Here is a 17,644-nt window from a genome sequence, read left to right on the forward strand (position 1 = left end):
AGCTGAACGCTGGCTGTGCTGAAGCACCTTCACGCCCACGGGCCTGGACCCCGGCCTCTGTCCTCCCCAAGCTTCCATCGCCTTCCTTGGGTCTTCTCACCAGCTGGACAGAAACTGCCGTTGAGCGTAACAGTGAGTGCCCTTCAGCAGCCGGCTGCCTGTCCCCCACGAGGCCGGCAGCTCCTTAATCCCTCTTTCCTTCCTGAGGGAAAGCATCCTGTGTTCTCCTTGCCTTTAAAGAAACCTCCATCACCAGAACAGGCTTTGCTCTGTCTTCTCCTCCCCACTCCCCCCCCACCCCGCCTCGCCCATTCCTGACGGTGCTTAACATCCCAGATCAACCCCTGCCAGCAGGGCAGGCAGCCCACCACTGCTCCTCACAGACATTTCCATCCAAGGGTGGGGAGCAGAATGTCATTACAGTACCATGGAGAAGAAAAATAATTCTAATTAATTGTTAAAGTCCTTTTCAGAAGGAAAGCTTTTCCAATAAAATTTAAAATTTTTATTAACATTTAAATTATAAACCAAACGTTGGCAACCATATATAGACATGTTTGCTATGGACAGCTGACTGTGAGGTCATACTTTCAAATACAACTTCAGAATTAGTTTAAATAAATCAATACGTTTTCTCAGAAATTGTATAATTTCCTTCGGTTTACAGTCCGTGATATGGAAAGTTTAATATAATGTTAAATAATTTACTGTCTATCCTAAAAGTAAGCTATAGAAAACGGAATCACTATTAGGCTCGAATAACAACAAGGCTTTAACGGCTCAGTGGTTCTTCTGAAGAGTATATATAAATCTTGAAAAGGTAACACTGTTTGTTAGTTGAGCTGTAAAATCCATAAAAATAACAGTTCTGCCACAGTGCACAGATAAGTTCATTCATTCTGCTTCCCCAATCCCCTCACCAAGCAGCTTTCAGGTCAAAGTGGAAGACGTAGAAAATCATACATCCTATGTGAAGTAATGAAGATCGCGAGAAATAGAGTGTGCAAAAAATAAACTTTAAAATTCCATACTCCAACATCATGTACGTCTATTAACAGGATTTGATTGATGATTTCACAAATACTTGCGATCATCTCAGACAGCGTCCCCTTGCACTGTCATCCGGCAGATTCAGCTCCAAGGTCTTTCGATGCAACAGGGAAAGAAGTGGTCTTCGGTCTGATTTGGGGGTCACAGCCAGCCTGCTGGGGTTGCAGAGGGTGCCTTGCTGAGGGAGGACACGTTACTTGTGTGCAGGAGTTTCCTGAACGTACGGGGACAGTGCCCAGCTTGACCTCTGCCTTGGTGACCTGCTTTTCCATTCTGGCCCCACCGGCGCCGATCGTCCTGACCAAGCTGTTGCCTTGCTGTGGATCTCGGGGGCCGTGGCGTGAATGCAGGCACGTCCTCGCTGACCACGTGGGAGGAGTCGCCGCCCAGCACATCCAGCGCCCACGAACAGGTCCACCCTGGTGAGCGGGTGCTTCAGGCTTGCGTCCAGGCCGCAGGCAGGTGGCGCCACAGCCCAGCGTGTCCAGCCCCGGGGCCCTCGTCCTCCCATGGCCCCGGGGTGCTGCTGTGGCCTTGGGCACGTCGTCACTGTCCCTGCTCCAGGTGGCACCCCGGGGCTCGGCCTCCTCCGCTGGCCCTCTCGGGGCAACCCTCCACAGCCCAGCTGCCCACGCGGCCCCGCGTCTGTCAGGCTGGGTGGTGCTCCTGGTCGTGGGCAATGTGCCCTTGTGCTGCGTCCTCCTCGCCAGGCAGGCCCTCTGCTCCTCCGCCCTGGCTCCAGGGCCGAACTGCGGGAACACGTACCCTCCCTCCCTGCCCAGCTGTGGTTTTAAAGCTGCAGGACTATGTAAACTTCGTCGCCCTAGCCCAGCAAAGCTGCTCCTCCTTCCCTCCTCTCAGGAATGTCAGTGGTCCCTCAGAGCCTCCCATGCCGCCGGCTGAGGCAGCCTCTCCTTCTGAGAGGCTGCGGCCGTGGTCCTGGTCCCACAGATGGAAGGCTCCATCTCCAGAAGGCAGGGCCAGATGCGTGTGCTTAAATGCGAGACACAGTACAGTTTTTGCCTTCACCCAGAGCTGGGGCGTGGAGGCCCCGAATAGTGAGTGATACATTTCATTAACGGCATGCTTTCCATCTAGCGTCCACTGCTGGAATCCAGGCTCCAGGCGGCAAGGCCAGGAAGGCTGCCACGCAGGCAGCCTCCCAGGAACCCAGTCCACGGCCCTCCGTGAGGTGCACAGCACCCGCTGCTCTCAACGAGGCTGGGGCACAGCTAGAGGCGGTTGTCTCCATTGACCCGAGTCCTTCGCGGGGCCCTGGACGGAAGGGGAGAGTGTCCTTACCAGCAGCGAGCCTTACAGCCCAGGGGGACAGCCCACAGGCCAACAGGAGGGAGAGGAACCGAAGGCGGACCAGCCACTCCTTCCCGTCTCTCAGGCCCCCTCCTCCAGGCTGCACACTGGCCACCTCGCCTCCACCCCCTCACCTTCGTTCCCGACTGTCAAAATGGTCGGCGAGATGCTCCTGGGAGATGCGGAAGTCCTCAAATGGCTGCTGGTAGCGAGCTTCGAAGGAGCCTTCCCGGGCCCGGCCGTGAAACAGCTGGCCCGAGGCGTCGCAGCCCCGCTCCCGCAGGGACGCACCTCCAAAGGGACTGAGGTCGCCGTTCTCCTGCTTCAACAGGGGCAGATGCACAGGGGGTCAGCGGCTGACTGGCCCCCGGTGAGGCTGGGCCCGGCACTTGCCCCGCCCCACCTGGCCGCAGGTACCTTGGCAGGGAAAACGTCGACCTTGACGAGCAGGGAGGCCAACTCCAGGTCCTCACTATAGTTGTTCTTCAAAGGCACAGCTCTGTATCCTAGGAGGAGAAAGCCTGGCCCTGAGCCCAAGAGGAAGGCGAGCAAAGCCCCCTCACCCACAAGCCAGATCTCGGGGCGGGGGGCACAGTCTCTAGGAATGGTCCTCACCTGTCTTCAGGCCCTTCACCGGGAAGGTAGCCTGAGCCAGGAAGTTCTGGTCACTAAACATGTCTTCCTCATACACCACAAAGCGCAGGAAGGCGAATTCGGGGTTACTGATCTGGAAGTGGAAGGGCTTGGCTGGCCACATGGGGTTCAGTCCATTGTCCACTGCGAAAGCAAGGGCAAAAGGCCTCAGGCCACTGCCAGGAGAGGACGGATCACAGGTGCGGAGGGGCCTTCAGTGCCCTGGAGGATGAGGATGGTGAGCGGGGAGGAGACTCACCCACAAACTCAGTCTTCTGCTTGGTGCTGTCATACTCAGCACCGGCCACCTCAATCTCCACGAAAGGACACACGATGCCTCGGCCATTCTTCGGCAGATGCCGGGCCCCCAGCACCTGTAAGGCAGGCAAAGATGGGCCCAGGATGGTCCTTCCAACTCATGCCAAGTCCCCACTACCCAGCGGAGGCAGTGCGCCCTCTGCTGGGCCCCAAGGACACTGCCCACTAAGTCCCTCAAGTCATCAGGGCTCTAAAGGCAGCTGCCGCAGCAGAAGTTCCTTTGAAGAAGTCCTAGCCTTAACCAAAATTTTCACGTGAGTTTTTGCAGTCAACTCCACATGAAATCCACGTCTATTTTAACATGAAAATTTAAAAATTACTTCCCCCTAGAACAAAAAAAATAGCTCCTCTCCGGGAGAAACCTGGTTCACCCCACGCCGTCCTCACTCCTCCCTCCAAGACTGCTCAGGCCCCACACCTGAACCCCACAGCACCAAGCTGCCCACATCACGGCTGCTCACCAGGGGCCTCAAGGGTGCGACCACAGAGCGAGCCCCGGGACCTCGAGGGGCGGCAGGGGGCCTCCGTCTCACTCAAGCCCCGTTCCAGGAAGTTAAGTACCATCTAGCCGATTCCTGCCGGTGGGCCGCTAGCTCACCACTGGCACTAGCTTCCTGCCTGTCTTCTGCCCACTCCTGCCAGGCAGTGGCTCTCCATGGCTTGGCCTTACTGGATAGCCCGACTCCTTAGTGCCAAGCACTGTCCACACTTAGCCAGCTGCCTCCAGCCTGTGCTGGTCAGAGCCCAGCCCCACGGGGGAGGCTGGTAGCTACACGCCCACCTCAGAAAACAGTTACATCTTCCTCGAACTCCAGGACAGTCCAGTGCCCCCTGCCCCATGGCATTAACCAGCACCCCGGCCTGGACGCTGGAAGGAGCCCAGCAGAGCGCCCCCTTCCCACCTCGATGCAGATGGCGCACGGCTCCAGCCCACGGAGGCTGCTCTTGTCAAAGGGGTCGAAGGCCTCGTCGCGCATGATGCTCGGCTGCAGCACGTAGCCGCAGTGCCCGCCGGCCAGGAAGAGGGCCTGGTTCATCTGCATAGGCTTGTCTGGAAGAGCCGGGTTACAGTGGACTCCAGCCCAGCTGCCCGGCAGGACCCCGCCCCATGGGCCACCTCCTCACCTGGGGTTTGGAAGTTGAGGGCTACCAGCTGACTGCCACAGATCCACATGGGCAAGGGGTCGTAATTGGAGGAGTCCAGCCGCTGGCCCTTGGGGTAGATGCGGGAGAGCTGCAGCCGGTTGTACTGGAGGAACTTCTTGCCTTTGGCCTTGTTCACGTACTTCTCGGCCTTGGTTTCCGGGAAGGACGACATGTCCCGGTAGCAGGCGCGTTCTGTGCCGATCTCTGGGCCAAACAGGGAGAGAGCTCACAGAGCCCGCCCACCCGGGCGCTGCTGGGGGCCAGACCCCCGCACTGCCCCTGGGCCAGACCCTTACTCTCTTCGTCGAAGGGAACAGGCCGGCAGTAGACGACAAGCTCGGAGAGCTCCAGGGCGATCTTCTTCCTCCGCTCCATCATCTTCCCCTCAGTGAGCTGGTGACACACAGGCCCTGAGCCCAGGCAGGACCCCTCCGGACCCCTCCCTCCCCCCCACCAGGAGAGGGAAGCCCCCAGCCACCTGGGGCATGCCCACCCACACCTTCCAGACCCCACTGTCTGTCCCCAGTCTCACCCCAGAAACGTACTCTCTCCTCCCTGCCCCTGAGGACACATGCTCTCCAAGACTTAGGAGAGTGGAATCCTCACCACCAACCGGGCCCCAGTGACACCCCAGGGCCCTGAGCTGGATGCACCTGCAGAGATGCTGTGACCATTCAGTACCCAAGCCTCCCTCACAAAGGCACATAGGCCGCCTCCCCATTTCCTTGTGACCTCGCTGGGGACTCGGGCTTATCTTCTGTGTCCTAAGGACCGTCGTCCTTCCCACCCACCCTGGCCCAGAAGCCTCACCCCTCAGTTCCCCTCACTCACTCAACACAACCACCTACTACTCGCTGTGGCCAGACTTCAGCTACGGAGGCCCACTCACAAGTGCCCCCATCCCGTCCTCTGACCCCTGGAGGCCCACTTCCTTCCAGAAGGGGCTCCTATTCTCAGACTCTTCCTTCCCCTCTCAGCCCAGACCTCAGGAGCCATCCCTTCAACCTCCTGGTCCTTTCTGCCTTGTCCTTCCGGGCCCTGCTCTGACAGAATCCTCAGCACCCAGCCCTCTCGGCTTGGCTCGTGGGTGTCCTTTCTCCAAAGCAGCCACAGGTGTGTACTGCAGGCCTTCCACCCCACCCCAAATGACTGCGGTGGCACTGAGCAGGAGTTCCCACACCTTGGCAAGCACTTCCTCCTCTGCCCCAGGCTCAGTGGAAGAGCCTCCCTCCTCCAGAGGCTGGTCCTTCCGACCCAGCTTGGGCTCCGCGTTCTTCCACCATCCTGCCCGGCAGAGGCTGCGCCCTTGCCTTCCACGCTCCGTGATGTCCACTGCCATCCCACCCAACCACGACCTGACACGGCTGCTGCCAACTCCAACAGGCACTTTCAGATTCGGACCCTGCCTGTCTGCTCTGCAGCCCTCCGCGCATCAGACCCCTCTGCCTCTCTTTCTTGAAACCTACATCCTCAAAGGTCACACACCTGGTTCCCAACCTATACCACCTCATCCCTAAGCCCCTGGGCACCCACTCCTGCTTCCACCCCACGACCTGTCCTCTCACCTCTGCCCTTGGTATCCAAAAGCCCACTGAGCAGGGCCACTTGGACGTCCCACAGGTACCTCAAACTCAACACACCCTCAACATGCCATACCGCCGACCACGTGTGTTTCCTCCGATCCCTGCCTAGCGGCGGGGGCTGCCCACCCGGGGCTGCCCCGCTGCTCTGAGGGCCACTGGCAGGCTCTCACCCTGGCATCCGCAGTCTGGGCCACTTCCCGGATCTTTTTCACCCAGTCCTGCAGCTCCTCCTGTGAGTCGGCAGCCACATCTAGGGACCAGTGTGCCACCGATGCCATGCTGATGGAGAAGACGAAGAGCCGGTTGTTCTTGCCCTCAGGACGGATGGCTGGGAGGGAGGGAGGGAGAGGAGCGCAGAGCTGGGGACAGACGTGCCTGAGTCCCCACCCCACACCCCGTGAGGAGGCAGCACTGCTCTGCCAGGCCCGCTTCACAGCTGAGAACGCTGCAGACCAGCAATAAGTCGCTGCCACTCCGGGCCGCGTGCCCATCCCCACCCCGTCCCCAAGCCTCTGTCAACCCAGGGACCAGCCCATCAGGACCGTGGGCTTCAGCTCGCCAGTGGCACCCTCCACAGCGCCTGCGCAGGGCGAGCACGCAGGGGTCAAGGCCAGGGGTGAAGAAGGGAGCCTGGGCGTCAAGAGTGTATCCAGGAATGGGGAGAGCTCAGGGTGATGGCAGCCTTTAGGGGTCCGGCCATTGGCTTTCTCCCTTGGGGCCTGAACAGGGCCACCAGGGACTGCGTGACCCTAAGGGGCAGAGAAAGGGCTGGGGGCTCACCTATCTGACAAGCCGGCACATCCAAGACTCCCCGCAGCAAGTCCCCCAGGGGGCTGTTCTCGTCCAAGTGCTGCGGAAGGCAAAAGCCCACGGACGGTCAGCAAGCCCACTGTGCCCACATGGGAAATACACCTGACAAGCGAGCGTGTGAATACACGAGCGTGGCCCACGTTTATCAGAGACCGCGGCCTCGGCGGGGCAGACAGGACCGCACGTTGAGGGGCTGTGCACGCACAGGCACGCTGACCCTGCCCGTGGTGGCGTGTGCACAGGAAGGGAGTCTGGGGACGGGAGCCCCGTCCCACCAACGGGGCTCTGGTCTCACCTCCCTCTCAGGTTCCAGGGCCGCAGGGCTGACCATCTCTTCCACATAGTTCGACGGGAACCACAGCTGCTTTTTCCCACCATAGTCACCACGCCACCTGGGGAAGCCGCAGCATGCTGACCCCTAGCAGCCACCCCAACCCCCCCAGAGGAAGGCAGCCCTGCAGGTACACCTCGGGGCCCATGCAGGCCCTTGCAGGCCTGTGCCGCCCAAGCCCCTCTCACTGTCCACGCCGCCAGCACCCAGGATGCCTGGCCCCGCACCACGGGCTCTCAGCTGGCTCACCAGCCTCCTTCCTGCTTCTCCACGTTCTGGATGATGGCGCTCTTGGTGAAAGTCAGCTCATCCTCTCTCTGGGCCTTGTAGTCGAAGAGAGCTTTGACGGCGCACTGCAGGGAAGAGAATCACCGGTCAAAGCAGACAGGCCCTCCGCCTCCTCTCCTGACCTGTGGCCGCATGCACATGCGCTGGGGCTGCCCAGCTGGGGCTCAGGCGCCACCGCTAGTGACCCAGCCTCACTACCGTCCTCAGCCCGGGCCTGTGGGAGGCTCCAGGGCAGATGGAACAGGAGAGCAGGGCCTCTGCCAGGGAAGCTCCTCGGGGTCCAGGGAGAACCTTGCAAGCCCCTGCCCGGGGCCCCAGGAGCCAGGCTAGGAGGGGAGTGTCTGCGGGTGCTGAGTGCCTCCTCTGGGACCGGAAGGCTTGCAGTGTGCCTGGGACCCCATCATTCCTCATCTGCAAAGTAGGAGAAGGAATCTTCTCCCAGGCTCCATGGCTGCTGAGGAAAGCAGGTGAGGAAAAGGGCACAGCTCCTTACCCCTTAGAAAAAAGCCCTGACAGAGCTCCATAAGGGGAGGGAGGGAGGGGCAGAGAACACCGTCTTCTGGCCAGCGTGCCCCATGCCCACCCCACTGCCCCCAGGGAGAAAACAGGGGTCACCCAGGGAGTAGTCTGGAAGGGTCGGTGCGGACCCCCAGGAACAGGGCTGGGGAGGGGTCGGCGCCGGGAGAGACGCGGTCGTACACCAACCGCACACCTCTCACCCCCTCTCTGGCCTCGGAAGACCACAACATCACTTCTCCCCAAAGACCACAGGTGGCCCTGAGCAGAGAATGCAAGCCCCAGGCAGCTGGAGATGCTCCCCAGCTGCCTGCGCCCAGAGCCCGAGGCTGCACCTTGAAAGTCGGCATGGGGTTCGCCTCCACGTAGAAGCCGGGGTTGCGGCCCTCATACAGGGCCCCATAGTCGGGCTCCTGGAAACGGGACAGAAGGGGCTTTGTTAACGCCCAGAGGGGAAAGAGGCTGCTGGCTTCCGTGTCCCCACCCCTCCTCACCGGACCAAGTCTGCTGCCTTCACACACCTGGTCCGCCAGGGTCCCCCAACCTCAGGGGCCTGGCCTCACCCCTCCTCTCTCTGCCCTTGCGCCCACGGCTCCAAAGTCTCGGTTCCTGAAGCCCCCCTGCGCCTGCCCCAGGCCCCCAGCACACTTCTCTCACACCCCAGCCTCAGCAGGCGGCAGCCCGCGCCTAGGCCACCCAGGTCCAAGGACAAGAGTCTCAAGTGGACCTTCTGCGCTGGACCCCTTCCTCTTCCCCAGGGCCACACCCCTGGCCCAGAGCCCTTGGGGCCCCGCCCCACAGCCCTGCCTTCCTCCCTCACTGGTCTCCCTCCACAGCCGCGCCTCTGTAGCCTATGCGCCCCTGCCCTGGGGACAGAGTCTGGTCTGTGCCCAGCCCCGGGCAGACCCTCTCCCCGTGTGAGCCCTAGGACCTCCGCACCCCACATCCTGGCCCACGGGGATCTCTGCTGGACGCCTGCCCCCACCTCTTCACCCGGCCAGCTTGTGCCTGTCCTTGTAGATGCCACTCAGAGGCCACTCCCTCCAGGATGCCTTCCTGGCTCCAGCTGGGCTAGCTGGCCCTCCCAGCAGCCCCGCGGCCCCCGGGCCTCTCTGCTCCCCACATCCACAGCACCCCGGGACCGTCAGGTGCGGCCTGCCCCGCCCTGCCTCCCAGGCTCTCACCGCTGTGCCGATCTTCTCCAGCGCCTCCTCGTTGATGGGATAGCGTAGCTTCATCTTGCGGTACAGGGGATGCTTCTCGTAGTAGCTGACGAGGTCCACGAGGCTGTCGAACTCTGAGTTGCCCAGCATCACGGTCTGGCCCTCCTGCTGGACGCGGCAGTGCTTGATCTTGCCCTCAGCCCTGACAGGGACCGAACAGCCACACAGGGTCAGGGCAGCCCAGACCAGGCGTGCCCGCACCGCCCCAGACCCCAGGGGGACCCCCTCACCGGAAGGAGATGGCGTAGGAGTTGGGCTCATTCCGTTTCCGCACCAGGAAGGCCCCGTCCCGGGGGACGCGCATCAGCATGTGCTCGGCCTGCGCTCTGGTCAGGCTCGCGTGGTACCACCTGTGGACGGGCCCGAGTCAGACCCGGCCACCACCCCCGGGTTCCTGCCCCGTCCCCATCCCCTCCCTCACTCTTTGCTCTCGTGGGCGTTGGTCTGCGGGACGGGTTCTGAGAGGCGCATCTCAAATTCGTTGCAGCGCAGGGGCACCTGCTGGTAGTGTGTGATGAGGTCATAGAGTGAGTCGAAGACGAGGTTGTCAGTCAGGAAGAACTTGGGGGTCCCTGCGTCCTGCCGGGAGTGGATCCGGCAGTGCTGGACTTTGCCGTTCCGCCTGAGGGGACACGGGGAGGCAGTGAGCAGCAGGCCGGGCCACACGCCACGCTCCACCCGCGGCGAGGCACCAGGCCTCAAGCAGGAGACACCCTGAGGACGGCTCAGGTGGGGGCGGCCCTCTAGGGGCTCCGCGCTAACTGCAAGCGTGTGTGCGTGTGACGCACTGTGGGACCTGGCCTCCCCTGCCGGCGTCGGATCCACGTGTGCACGCGCTGGGAGGGTTACCAGAAGGAGAGGGTGTAGTCGCCCACGAAGGTCTCGCTCTCGCGCACGAGGAAGGAGCCGTCGGGGGCCCCGGTCTCGATGCAGTACTCTGTGAGCAGGCGCTCGGCAATGTGCCGCCCATCCCGTCCTGCCCCGAGCTTCCCGTGAAACCACTTCTCGTTGGAGTGCAGCTCTGTGCTGCCACTGGCCTGCAAGGCAGAGGGCGACAGCAGAGACACTCGGTGACTCTGACCCCAGCCCGGCCCCCGGCCCTGGGCCAGCCCCTCACCTCCTTGGGCTCCTCCTCGTCCTCGTTGCCCTGGTCACTGCTGGTCTCCTCGGAGTAGTAGATCTTGCTACTGGTCAGAACGAAGTAGTGGGGATACCACTCCTGGAAGAGGCGGGAGCGAGGCCTGTGAACAGAGCGCTCTCACCACCCTGCCCCTCAGGCCCAGCCAGGCCCAGCGCTCACGTGATTCACGGGGTCCTCCAGGTAGAGGATGCCGTTCTTGATGGAGTTGCTGATGTCGTTCTCAGAGTACATCACGGACGTAGGCACCTCTTCATAGGCACTGCCCTCAGCCAGCTTCTTGTGCTGTGGGGGACAGGCCACGACGTGGCTTCCCAGGCCCAGGCCCAGAGCCCCACCTCCTCACCCAGGCCTGGACCCACAGCTGGAGCGGAGGAGTGGGGCCCCCAAAGCCCTACCTTGATGAGGATCTTCCTCTTGAGCTGGCTGGGTGAGGGGAGCCCGTCAGCAGCAATGTCCACGGGCTTGGTGAGGAGTGTGTCCCCGAGCACCTTCTTGAAGTACTGGGCCATGTTCCTCTGCTGGGCGATGCTGCAATGGTCCTCGATGGACAAGATGACCGGGTACCTGCAGGGTGGGGGACCAGTGCGTAACACAGATCCTGCAATTCCGAGGAGTCACGGCTCAGACCCTCACAGAGTGAGGTGTTAGGAGCCTCGGGCCCAAGGTCCCTTCTAGAGGGTAGTCACCCCAGAGAAGAGGCAGGCCCTGGCCACTGTGGGGGGTAGGAGAGGGGTCTAGAGAGGCACTTTTGGGTGCAGCAGAAACCAACGGCTGGGACTGTTGCAGGCAGGTGTCCCCAGAGTTGATCTCATCATGGAGGCTGCCCCATCAGCAAGGAGAGACATCCTACACCCAAGGTCAGGAGAGGTGACAAGTAGCCTCCAAATTTAGCTACTGGGGGACCCCAGTGACCCCCTCAGTGAGGTGGGAGAGACTAGTGACCACGTGTTGTGGGGAACAATAGGAACTGCAGAGTGAGAGACAAGGAGCACAGACAATTCTCCGGATTGTGACGGGAAAGGAACTGGCAGGACAATGGCCTTGTGAGCCCAGGGTTAAGGAATTAATTTTTGAGGATGAGAAAAGCTTGACTGTGTTCCACAGGCTGAGAAAGACCCATGGAGTGAGCAGGTGGGCCAAGCGTGCAGGAAGTGAATGGCTCGGGAAGGGTGGGCTCCAGCAGGTGGCAGGAGGTGGAAGGCAGGGAGGGGGTAGCACATTCAAGGGGACCCAGGAGAGAGCTGGAGCCGAGCCACGCCACTCACTCTGAGGCCACAAAGGCGTGCTCCTTGATGGTGTGCAGGACGTCTGAGAACTTGATCTTGGTGGTCAGGGTGTGTCCGTGGTAAATGACTGGCATCCCGTCTGGACCATCCCAGCAGTCCACTGGAGAGCAAGCAAGGTGACCAGAGTCAAGCGGGCAGGCCTCCCCCCCGCCCCCCCCGCCCAACCTAGCCCCCACGCACACTCGATGCAGCGGCAGCCCATCCGCAGGCAGCGGGCGTAGGCTTCCAGGGAGGACTCGCTGGAAAACTGGTCCCCGGTCAGGTACCTGGACAGGGAAGCAGGGCGAGGTGGTCAGGCGAGACCCACCTCCCGGGGTCAGGTGTGGGCCAAGGGAGCCACTCACGTGTTGTGCGAGGAGGAGATCCAGTAGTGGGACAGGGGGTTGTTCATGGTGTCGGGGCACACGGCGTCCAGCTGCGAATTCCATATGCTGTTCTCCTTGGAGAACAGGAAGGTGACGAACTGCCCAGGAGCAAATGCGGAGAGAAGAGAGGATGAGCCCCTGCCCTGGGCCACAGCACAGGGTGACACGGGAGAGAGTGCTCAATCCAGGTCGGGGGCACGATGGACTGCGGGAGGGACCTGGCCGGGCTCCCGTGGGCCCGTCTGCTCCCTGATTCCCCGATGGAGGGTGAGGGGCAGGGCTCACCTCATCCAGGAAGAAGTAAGGCTCCTCGATCTCTCGCAAGGGGTCTCGAAGGAAGCTGAGCATGAACTCCTGCACCTGGAGCCGGTCGACAGCCCATAGCTCCTGATGGGTGGGAGGGTGGGGCATGTGAGGGGCCTCCATCCCGTGGTGAGCCCAGCCCCTCTCAGCCAGCACCCTGGCCCAACCCCAGCCCAGTCCTACCCCCTGGTACTCGAGGAGGAACTGCTGGAACTCAGGAAGGGACACCCGGCAGAGCTCCGGCCGCTCCCCCGCCCTGCGGAAGAGAAGGGAAATGCCTGGCGGCCGGCTGGCTAGCGTGGGCCACAGACAATGAGGGGCCCCTGGGAAGGCAGGGCCCAGCTCCCGGCCAGCACAGCCGCCCGGAATGGGCCAGCAGGGCTCCCCTGCTCCCGCTGCCTCCCACCTGCATCGGGAATCAACCAGGCGAGGGACAAAGGGGCCCAGGGAGAACCCCACCTCCCCAACTCAAACCAAACCTCAGGGCACTGGCTTCCAGGAAGGGGAGGTCCATCTGCAGGAGACAGAACCAGGTCAGCATGAGAGCCCCTGGGAGGCCACGTGGGGAAGGGGCTCTCAGGAAGAAAGGCTGGGGCAACAGAAAGGGGCAGGCCTCACGAGGAGAAGAACTGGAGAAATGGCACCCAATCGCCCCCAAGCAGGGCAGCAGGGCTGAGGCAAGCGGGGCTGGGGTGGGAGAGCAGGGTAGGGGCGGTGGGGGTAGGTGGCTCATGCACCGTCTTCTGGGCGCTGTACATAAGGCTGCGGTACAGCTGAGCAAACTGCCCGTAGGTGATGTCGCTGGTGCGCTGCTCCAGGTCCTGCGAGGCAGAGCGGCACTTCCAGTCAGGCCTCCCGCAGGGCCTGGGGCAGCCAGCCTCCCCACCCGCCTGCAGACGGCCCACCGGCCCTTACCGTCAGCCGCTCTCGGAGGAAGCGCATGTTGGGGACCCGGTAGTTGACCTGGGACAGCATGTTCTTCAGGTCCTTGGCTGATATACTGAGGAAACAAGGACATCGCCAGTGGCCTCACCCCACCTCTCACGACCTCTGACCTGTGGGCTGAGTCCACCTGGGGCTGAACAGGTAAACAACACTACTCTGGGACTTGCAGTCCTGACAGTGAGGCTGGCTCAGAACCATGGGGTAACCAAAGGAAGTCCCTTCCTTTCTCTGGGCCTCGGTCTCCTCAGCTGAGCAAAGGAAAGTCTAGGATTCTGGCAAGGAGGGGTCACCAGCCTCAGTAAAGTGGGTCAGGGCGGGGCAAGGGGAGCCCATCTTTGGGCCGCCCTCCCACCAGCACCGCTCAGCCCACACGTCTGGGCCCTCAGCTCTCCCAAGGACAGAGAGAGGCAGCCACTACTGCGGGACCTCTAGGCTCCTTCCACCTCATTCTCAAACTCCCCGAGAGGGGCAGGCAGCTCACAGGACTCCCGCCCACTGCCCCTGGGAGTCAGGGCCTCCGAGGGGAGGAGGGGGAAGATCCTTCTCAGCCCAATACCACTGCTGGCAATGGAGCACACTCCCGGGGTCTGACAGGGAAGCACCCCTGCCCAAGAATGGGGCGGAGGACAATGCTGGGCCTGGCAACAGGATGAACACGATTGGGAGAGGGAGGCCTTCTTTCCTGGGAGGTGGTAGCAGGGAGGGGAATGTGGGCACCCCTCCTTCTCTTGCCCAAGGGCCTGGCAGGCAGCACCAAAACTCCCTGAGGAGTCCAGCCCTGCCCTGGGCAGTCCTGCTATCTATCAGCCAGTGCTGTTCAGCAAGCGCTTGCCTGGTCTCAGTCACCGGGGGTGGGGCCGTCAGGGTCCTCACGGGGCAGGTTAGGAAACTTGCTGCGTCATCAAGCTTTCCTTCTGTGGACTCCTTGCCATCAGCATTACACGCAGATTGTTACCACTCCCCCCCAAACACCTGTCTGCCCTGCTTCCTCTCCAGCCACTGCCCCTTCTCTGCTCCTCTTCACAGCAGTGCCTTAAAGGAGAGACCCAGGCTCCTTTCATTTCCTGAACCCCATCCCCACTGTCCACTGCCTGCCTCAAGGTCACCAACGACCTCTGTGCTGTCGAGTCCAAGGAGCACCTCTCAGTCTTCCCCACACGTGACAAGGCCGGGCACAGCTGACCACCCCCTCTTCCCTGGGCTTCCAGGGCTCTACACCCTCCGATTTTCCTCTTAACTCTAGAGCAGCCACTTCCCTTGGCTGGCTCCTCTCCTCACCTCCCCAGTCCCCAGTGTTGAGGCAGCATGGGCCTGGGATCAGCCACCAGCCTCCTTCCCTTTTCTTGCCAAGGTTACCCCCAGGCATCACCAGCCTCGTGGCCTTCCATATCACCTATGTGCTCCTCAGGTTCCAGCTCCAGCCCAACTTCTCCCCTGAACTCGTTCTACACACCTGCCTGCTCAACATCTCTACCTGAACATCTAAGGGCATCACAGAACTTCACCCACTCAAGTGTGCACCTCCCACAGCCTTCCCCATCTCAGTCAATGGCAACTCCACCTTTCCAGATGCTCACGCCAAAAAGCTTTTTACCGTAAACCTCAACTCTCTCTCACCCCAAAATCAATCTGTTAGGAAATGCTATTGGGCTCTATCTTCAAAATACAGCCTAGCCAAAATCCAACCCCTTCCTAATACCCCACCCTGACCCAGTCTTCTTCACCCAGAGCGTTGGAGTTGCTCCCTGAGTTCTCCACTCCACCTGCCCTGGACCCTCCAAGCGCAGCTAGCAGTTCTGTGCAACTGAACCCGGGTCACGTCATGTTTCTCTTCAACACCCTCCGTGGTGTCCACCTCTCTCCCAGTCAACGGTCCTCATCATGCATCACCCAGCTTTTGTCCTGAACCTCTCTGTAGCCCCTCTGGTAGTCACACCATGGCCTCAAAGCCGTGAGCTTCAAAGCACCCCCCCCACACACAAACTACAGGACACCCAGAGCCAGTTCTGTACCGCCTATCTCTGCCCACAGTGGCAGGGCACGTGGCTTATCGTCCCTGGCCTCTCCTGCCAGCTCGCACAAGGCCATCAGAGGGCCTTCTGCAGGAAGCTCCTTGTGCCAGAACCACCTGCCCACCCTGCTTGAGGCAGGTCCTCCGGTTCTCCAGGCAGCTGCCTGGAGGTGGGCTATTGCTCTGGCGGCCCCAACCCACCCTGCTGGGCTAGAGCCACAGCGCAGGACCCACCGATCCTCACGATTCCGGTCCACTGAGTAGAACTGCTTCCGCAGCCACCTGGAGGGAGAGAAGCCCGAAGTGAGGCCCAGGCTTAGGGAGGAGACCAGCAGGCAGGCTCTGGGCACAGAGGCCTGAGTCCCTGCCCTGCTCCCTAGAGCCCGATGCCCCAACCCTAAGCACGTCTGCGGGGGGTTCTTACCTCTCAATCTGCAAGGGTGTGGCCGCCTGCAACGTATCCTCCATCAGCCAAGTCAGGCCCTTGATCCACATGTTCACTTCATCCTCAGACGTAGCTATGAGCAAGGGGCAAAGAGCTGAGCCTGGGGCCAGGGGCTGCTGCCCTTAACTCCTCCACCTCCTCAGCTCCCACCTTGCAGGCTCAGGGTCTTCAGGCGGAATTCCATTCCATACAGGATGACAAAGCAGTGTGACTGGTCCGGTCGAAAAGCAGGATCCTCTTGGTAGCGATCGAAGTCCCGTGAGGTCTTCCCCGGGCGGATCTCCTTGATTTCTCGAATGTCAACTAGGAAGGCAGGGAAGAGGTCAAGGTCAGGCTGAGGTCTCTCAGGGTTAGCACTGAAACGAGGGCAGCCTTGTCTCCCACTCATTCCCACACTCTCCTCATGGAGGACCACAAAGAGAGACCCCCCCCCCACCCCGGGAAGGCGGGCAGAGTCAAGACCACTCAGTCCTACTGGGGTACAGAAGAGAACTGGGCTGAGTCTAAGGACAGAGCTCTGCTAAAAGCTGAGTGTCTGCGGGAACATGAATCTCCGTCCTGTGTACCTTCCCTCGGTGACAATATAGGCAGTTTACTCTGACCTGGGAAAGAGCCGGACTCTACAAAGAGAAATGGGGACCCACGGCTGTTCTGTGAGGACCCTTTCCTGACACAAAAGTACTAAAACTAGGGCTTCCCTGGTGGCGCAGTGGTTGAGAGTCCACCTGCCAATGCAGGGGACACGGGTTTGTGCCCCGGTCCGGGAAGATCCCATGTGCCGCGGAGCAGCTAGGCCCGTGAGCCATGGCCGCTGAGCCTGCGCGTCCAGAGCCTGTGCTCCGCAATGGGAGAGGCCACAACAGTGAGAGGCCCGCGTACCGCAAAAAAAAAAAAACAGGTACACAAACTGAATCATAAAGTCTCAAGGGCAGGCCTGGGGCTGGGCAGGCCCAAATGGGTTTCAGGGTCCGTAGGAGGAAGGAGGGATTGGGCCAAGAGAACTGGTGCAGCCTGACGGCTCACCCCCTAAATATCCCTGAGCAAGACCCAGCAAGAGCAGTGGCTGCCCACGGATGGCTCCCATTCTGGCCTCACGGCACAGACTGGGGCAGCACCCAGGTCAGAGTGGCAGATGAACTGCTTCAGCCACTACCTCTGAGATGACACTGAGTGACTCATTTAACTTCCCTCCATCTCGGTTTTACTATCTCTAGAGCAAAGAGCTTGACTGAATTTCTCTAGAAGGCAGGGTGGCAGAAAAGACCTGCGTGGGCCCTGGGGTGGGCCTGCTGGGACTAGACTCCCGGGCTCCACCTCACCTTGGCTGCGTGACCTCAGCAGAGTGACAACCGCTCTGACCCCACTGCTTCCCTCGGTGAACACAGGTAACAGACTGCGGCACCTGGAGGTGTTGGTAAGCTCAAAGGTCCTAACAGCCCAGAGCGCCCAGCCCTGTAGGTGGCACATGGTGGGCACTCATTCAAGCCTCCCCCACCCCGTCGGCTCTGTCAGCTTCGGTGGTCTGTGGTCTGCACAGACAGTCGGAGCAGGCACACAGGTTGTGACCCCAGGCCTGGAGAGCGCCTGGCTGCACACTCACACTGTCCCTGGGTGCTGGCTGGGACCCTGCACAGAGGGCACACTTTCCAGCCAGATAAAGAGACAGATTTAGGGAGGTCAAAAGAGAGAAGCCTGGCTTAGCCGCCAGAAATGACTCTGAGCGCTCCCTTGGCTCTAGAGCCTCTTCAAATGCTCTCGACCCAGACTGGCCCGGAAGATCTGGAGCCAGGAGGGCTGCCAGAATGCTGCCTGGCCCACCTCCCCCCAGAGCCCTCCTGGCCTGAAGCGCACAGCACCCCGGCTGGAATGTTCTAAGAGGCCCAATCCCAAGGCCTTCTTCCTGTCCCTCTAGCCACAGCTGTGCTCCACCTATCCCACC

At 61.1% G+C, this 17,644-nt stretch overlaps 1 protein-coding gene and 1 pseudogene across 2 annotated transcripts in view; both read right to left on the reverse strand.

Annotated features, from left to right (window-relative positions):
- Positions 1–490: 490 nt before the first annotated feature.
- On the reverse strand, positions 491–2,121 carry LOC132505673 (biogenesis of lysosome-related organelles complex 1 subunit 4-like; annotated as a pseudogene).
- The window catches only part of PLCG1 (phospholipase C gamma 1), a 33,757-nt gene continuing 17,984 nt past the window's right edge, over positions 1,872–17,644 (reverse strand). The window contains exons 2-32 of one of the 2 annotated variants that reach the window (XM_060125188.1): positions 15,856–16,008; positions 15,685–15,778; positions 15,495–15,542; positions 13,220–13,304; positions 13,042–13,125; positions 12,784–12,818; positions 12,488–12,560; positions 12,287–12,388; positions 11,981–12,099; positions 11,817–11,902; positions 11,616–11,736; positions 10,746–10,914; positions 10,510–10,632; positions 10,327–10,428; positions 10,059–10,246; positions 9,631–9,831; positions 9,440–9,559; positions 9,171–9,351; positions 8,322–8,399; positions 7,432–7,535; positions 7,147–7,243; positions 6,822–6,891; positions 6,212–6,369; positions 4,755–4,851; positions 4,438–4,662; positions 4,215–4,363; positions 3,254–3,368; positions 2,977–3,138; positions 2,779–2,867; positions 2,496–2,680; positions 1,872–2,325 (exon numbers count right to left, since the gene is read on the reverse strand). In XM_060125188.1, the coding sequence (XP_059981171.1) occupies positions 2,283–2,325; positions 2,496–2,680; positions 2,779–2,867; positions 2,977–3,138; positions 3,254–3,368; positions 4,215–4,363; positions 4,438–4,662; positions 4,755–4,851; positions 6,212–6,369; positions 6,822–6,891; positions 7,147–7,243; positions 7,432–7,535; positions 8,322–8,399; positions 9,171–9,351; positions 9,440–9,559; positions 9,631–9,831; positions 10,059–10,246; positions 10,327–10,428; positions 10,510–10,632; positions 10,746–10,914; positions 11,616–11,736; positions 11,817–11,902; positions 11,981–12,099; positions 12,287–12,388; positions 12,488–12,560; positions 12,784–12,818; positions 13,042–13,125; positions 13,220–13,304; positions 15,495–15,542; positions 15,685–15,778; positions 15,856–16,008 (3,656 nt within the window). In that variant the 3' untranslated portion in view covers positions 1,872–2,282. Of the gene's footprint in view, positions 2,326–2,495; positions 2,684–2,778; positions 2,868–2,976; positions 3,139–3,253; positions 3,369–4,214; positions 4,364–4,437; positions 4,663–4,754; positions 4,852–6,211; positions 6,370–6,821; positions 6,892–7,146; positions 7,244–7,431; positions 7,536–8,321; positions 8,400–9,170; positions 9,352–9,439; positions 9,560–9,630; positions 9,832–10,058; positions 10,247–10,326; positions 10,429–10,509; positions 10,633–10,745; positions 10,915–11,615; positions 11,737–11,816; positions 11,903–11,980; positions 12,100–12,286; positions 12,389–12,487; positions 12,561–12,783; positions 12,819–13,041; positions 13,126–13,219; positions 13,305–15,494; positions 15,543–15,684; positions 15,779–15,855; positions 16,009–17,644 lie in introns of both variants that reach the window. The other variant, XM_060125186.1, reaches the window with a different exon arrangement.

This window comes from Lagenorhynchus albirostris, chromosome 15, assembly GCF_949774975.1.
Source record: "Lagenorhynchus albirostris chromosome 15, mLagAlb1.1, whole genome shotgun sequence".
Classification (NCBI taxonomy): Eukaryota; Metazoa; Chordata; class Mammalia; order Artiodactyla; family Delphinidae; genus Lagenorhynchus; species Lagenorhynchus albirostris.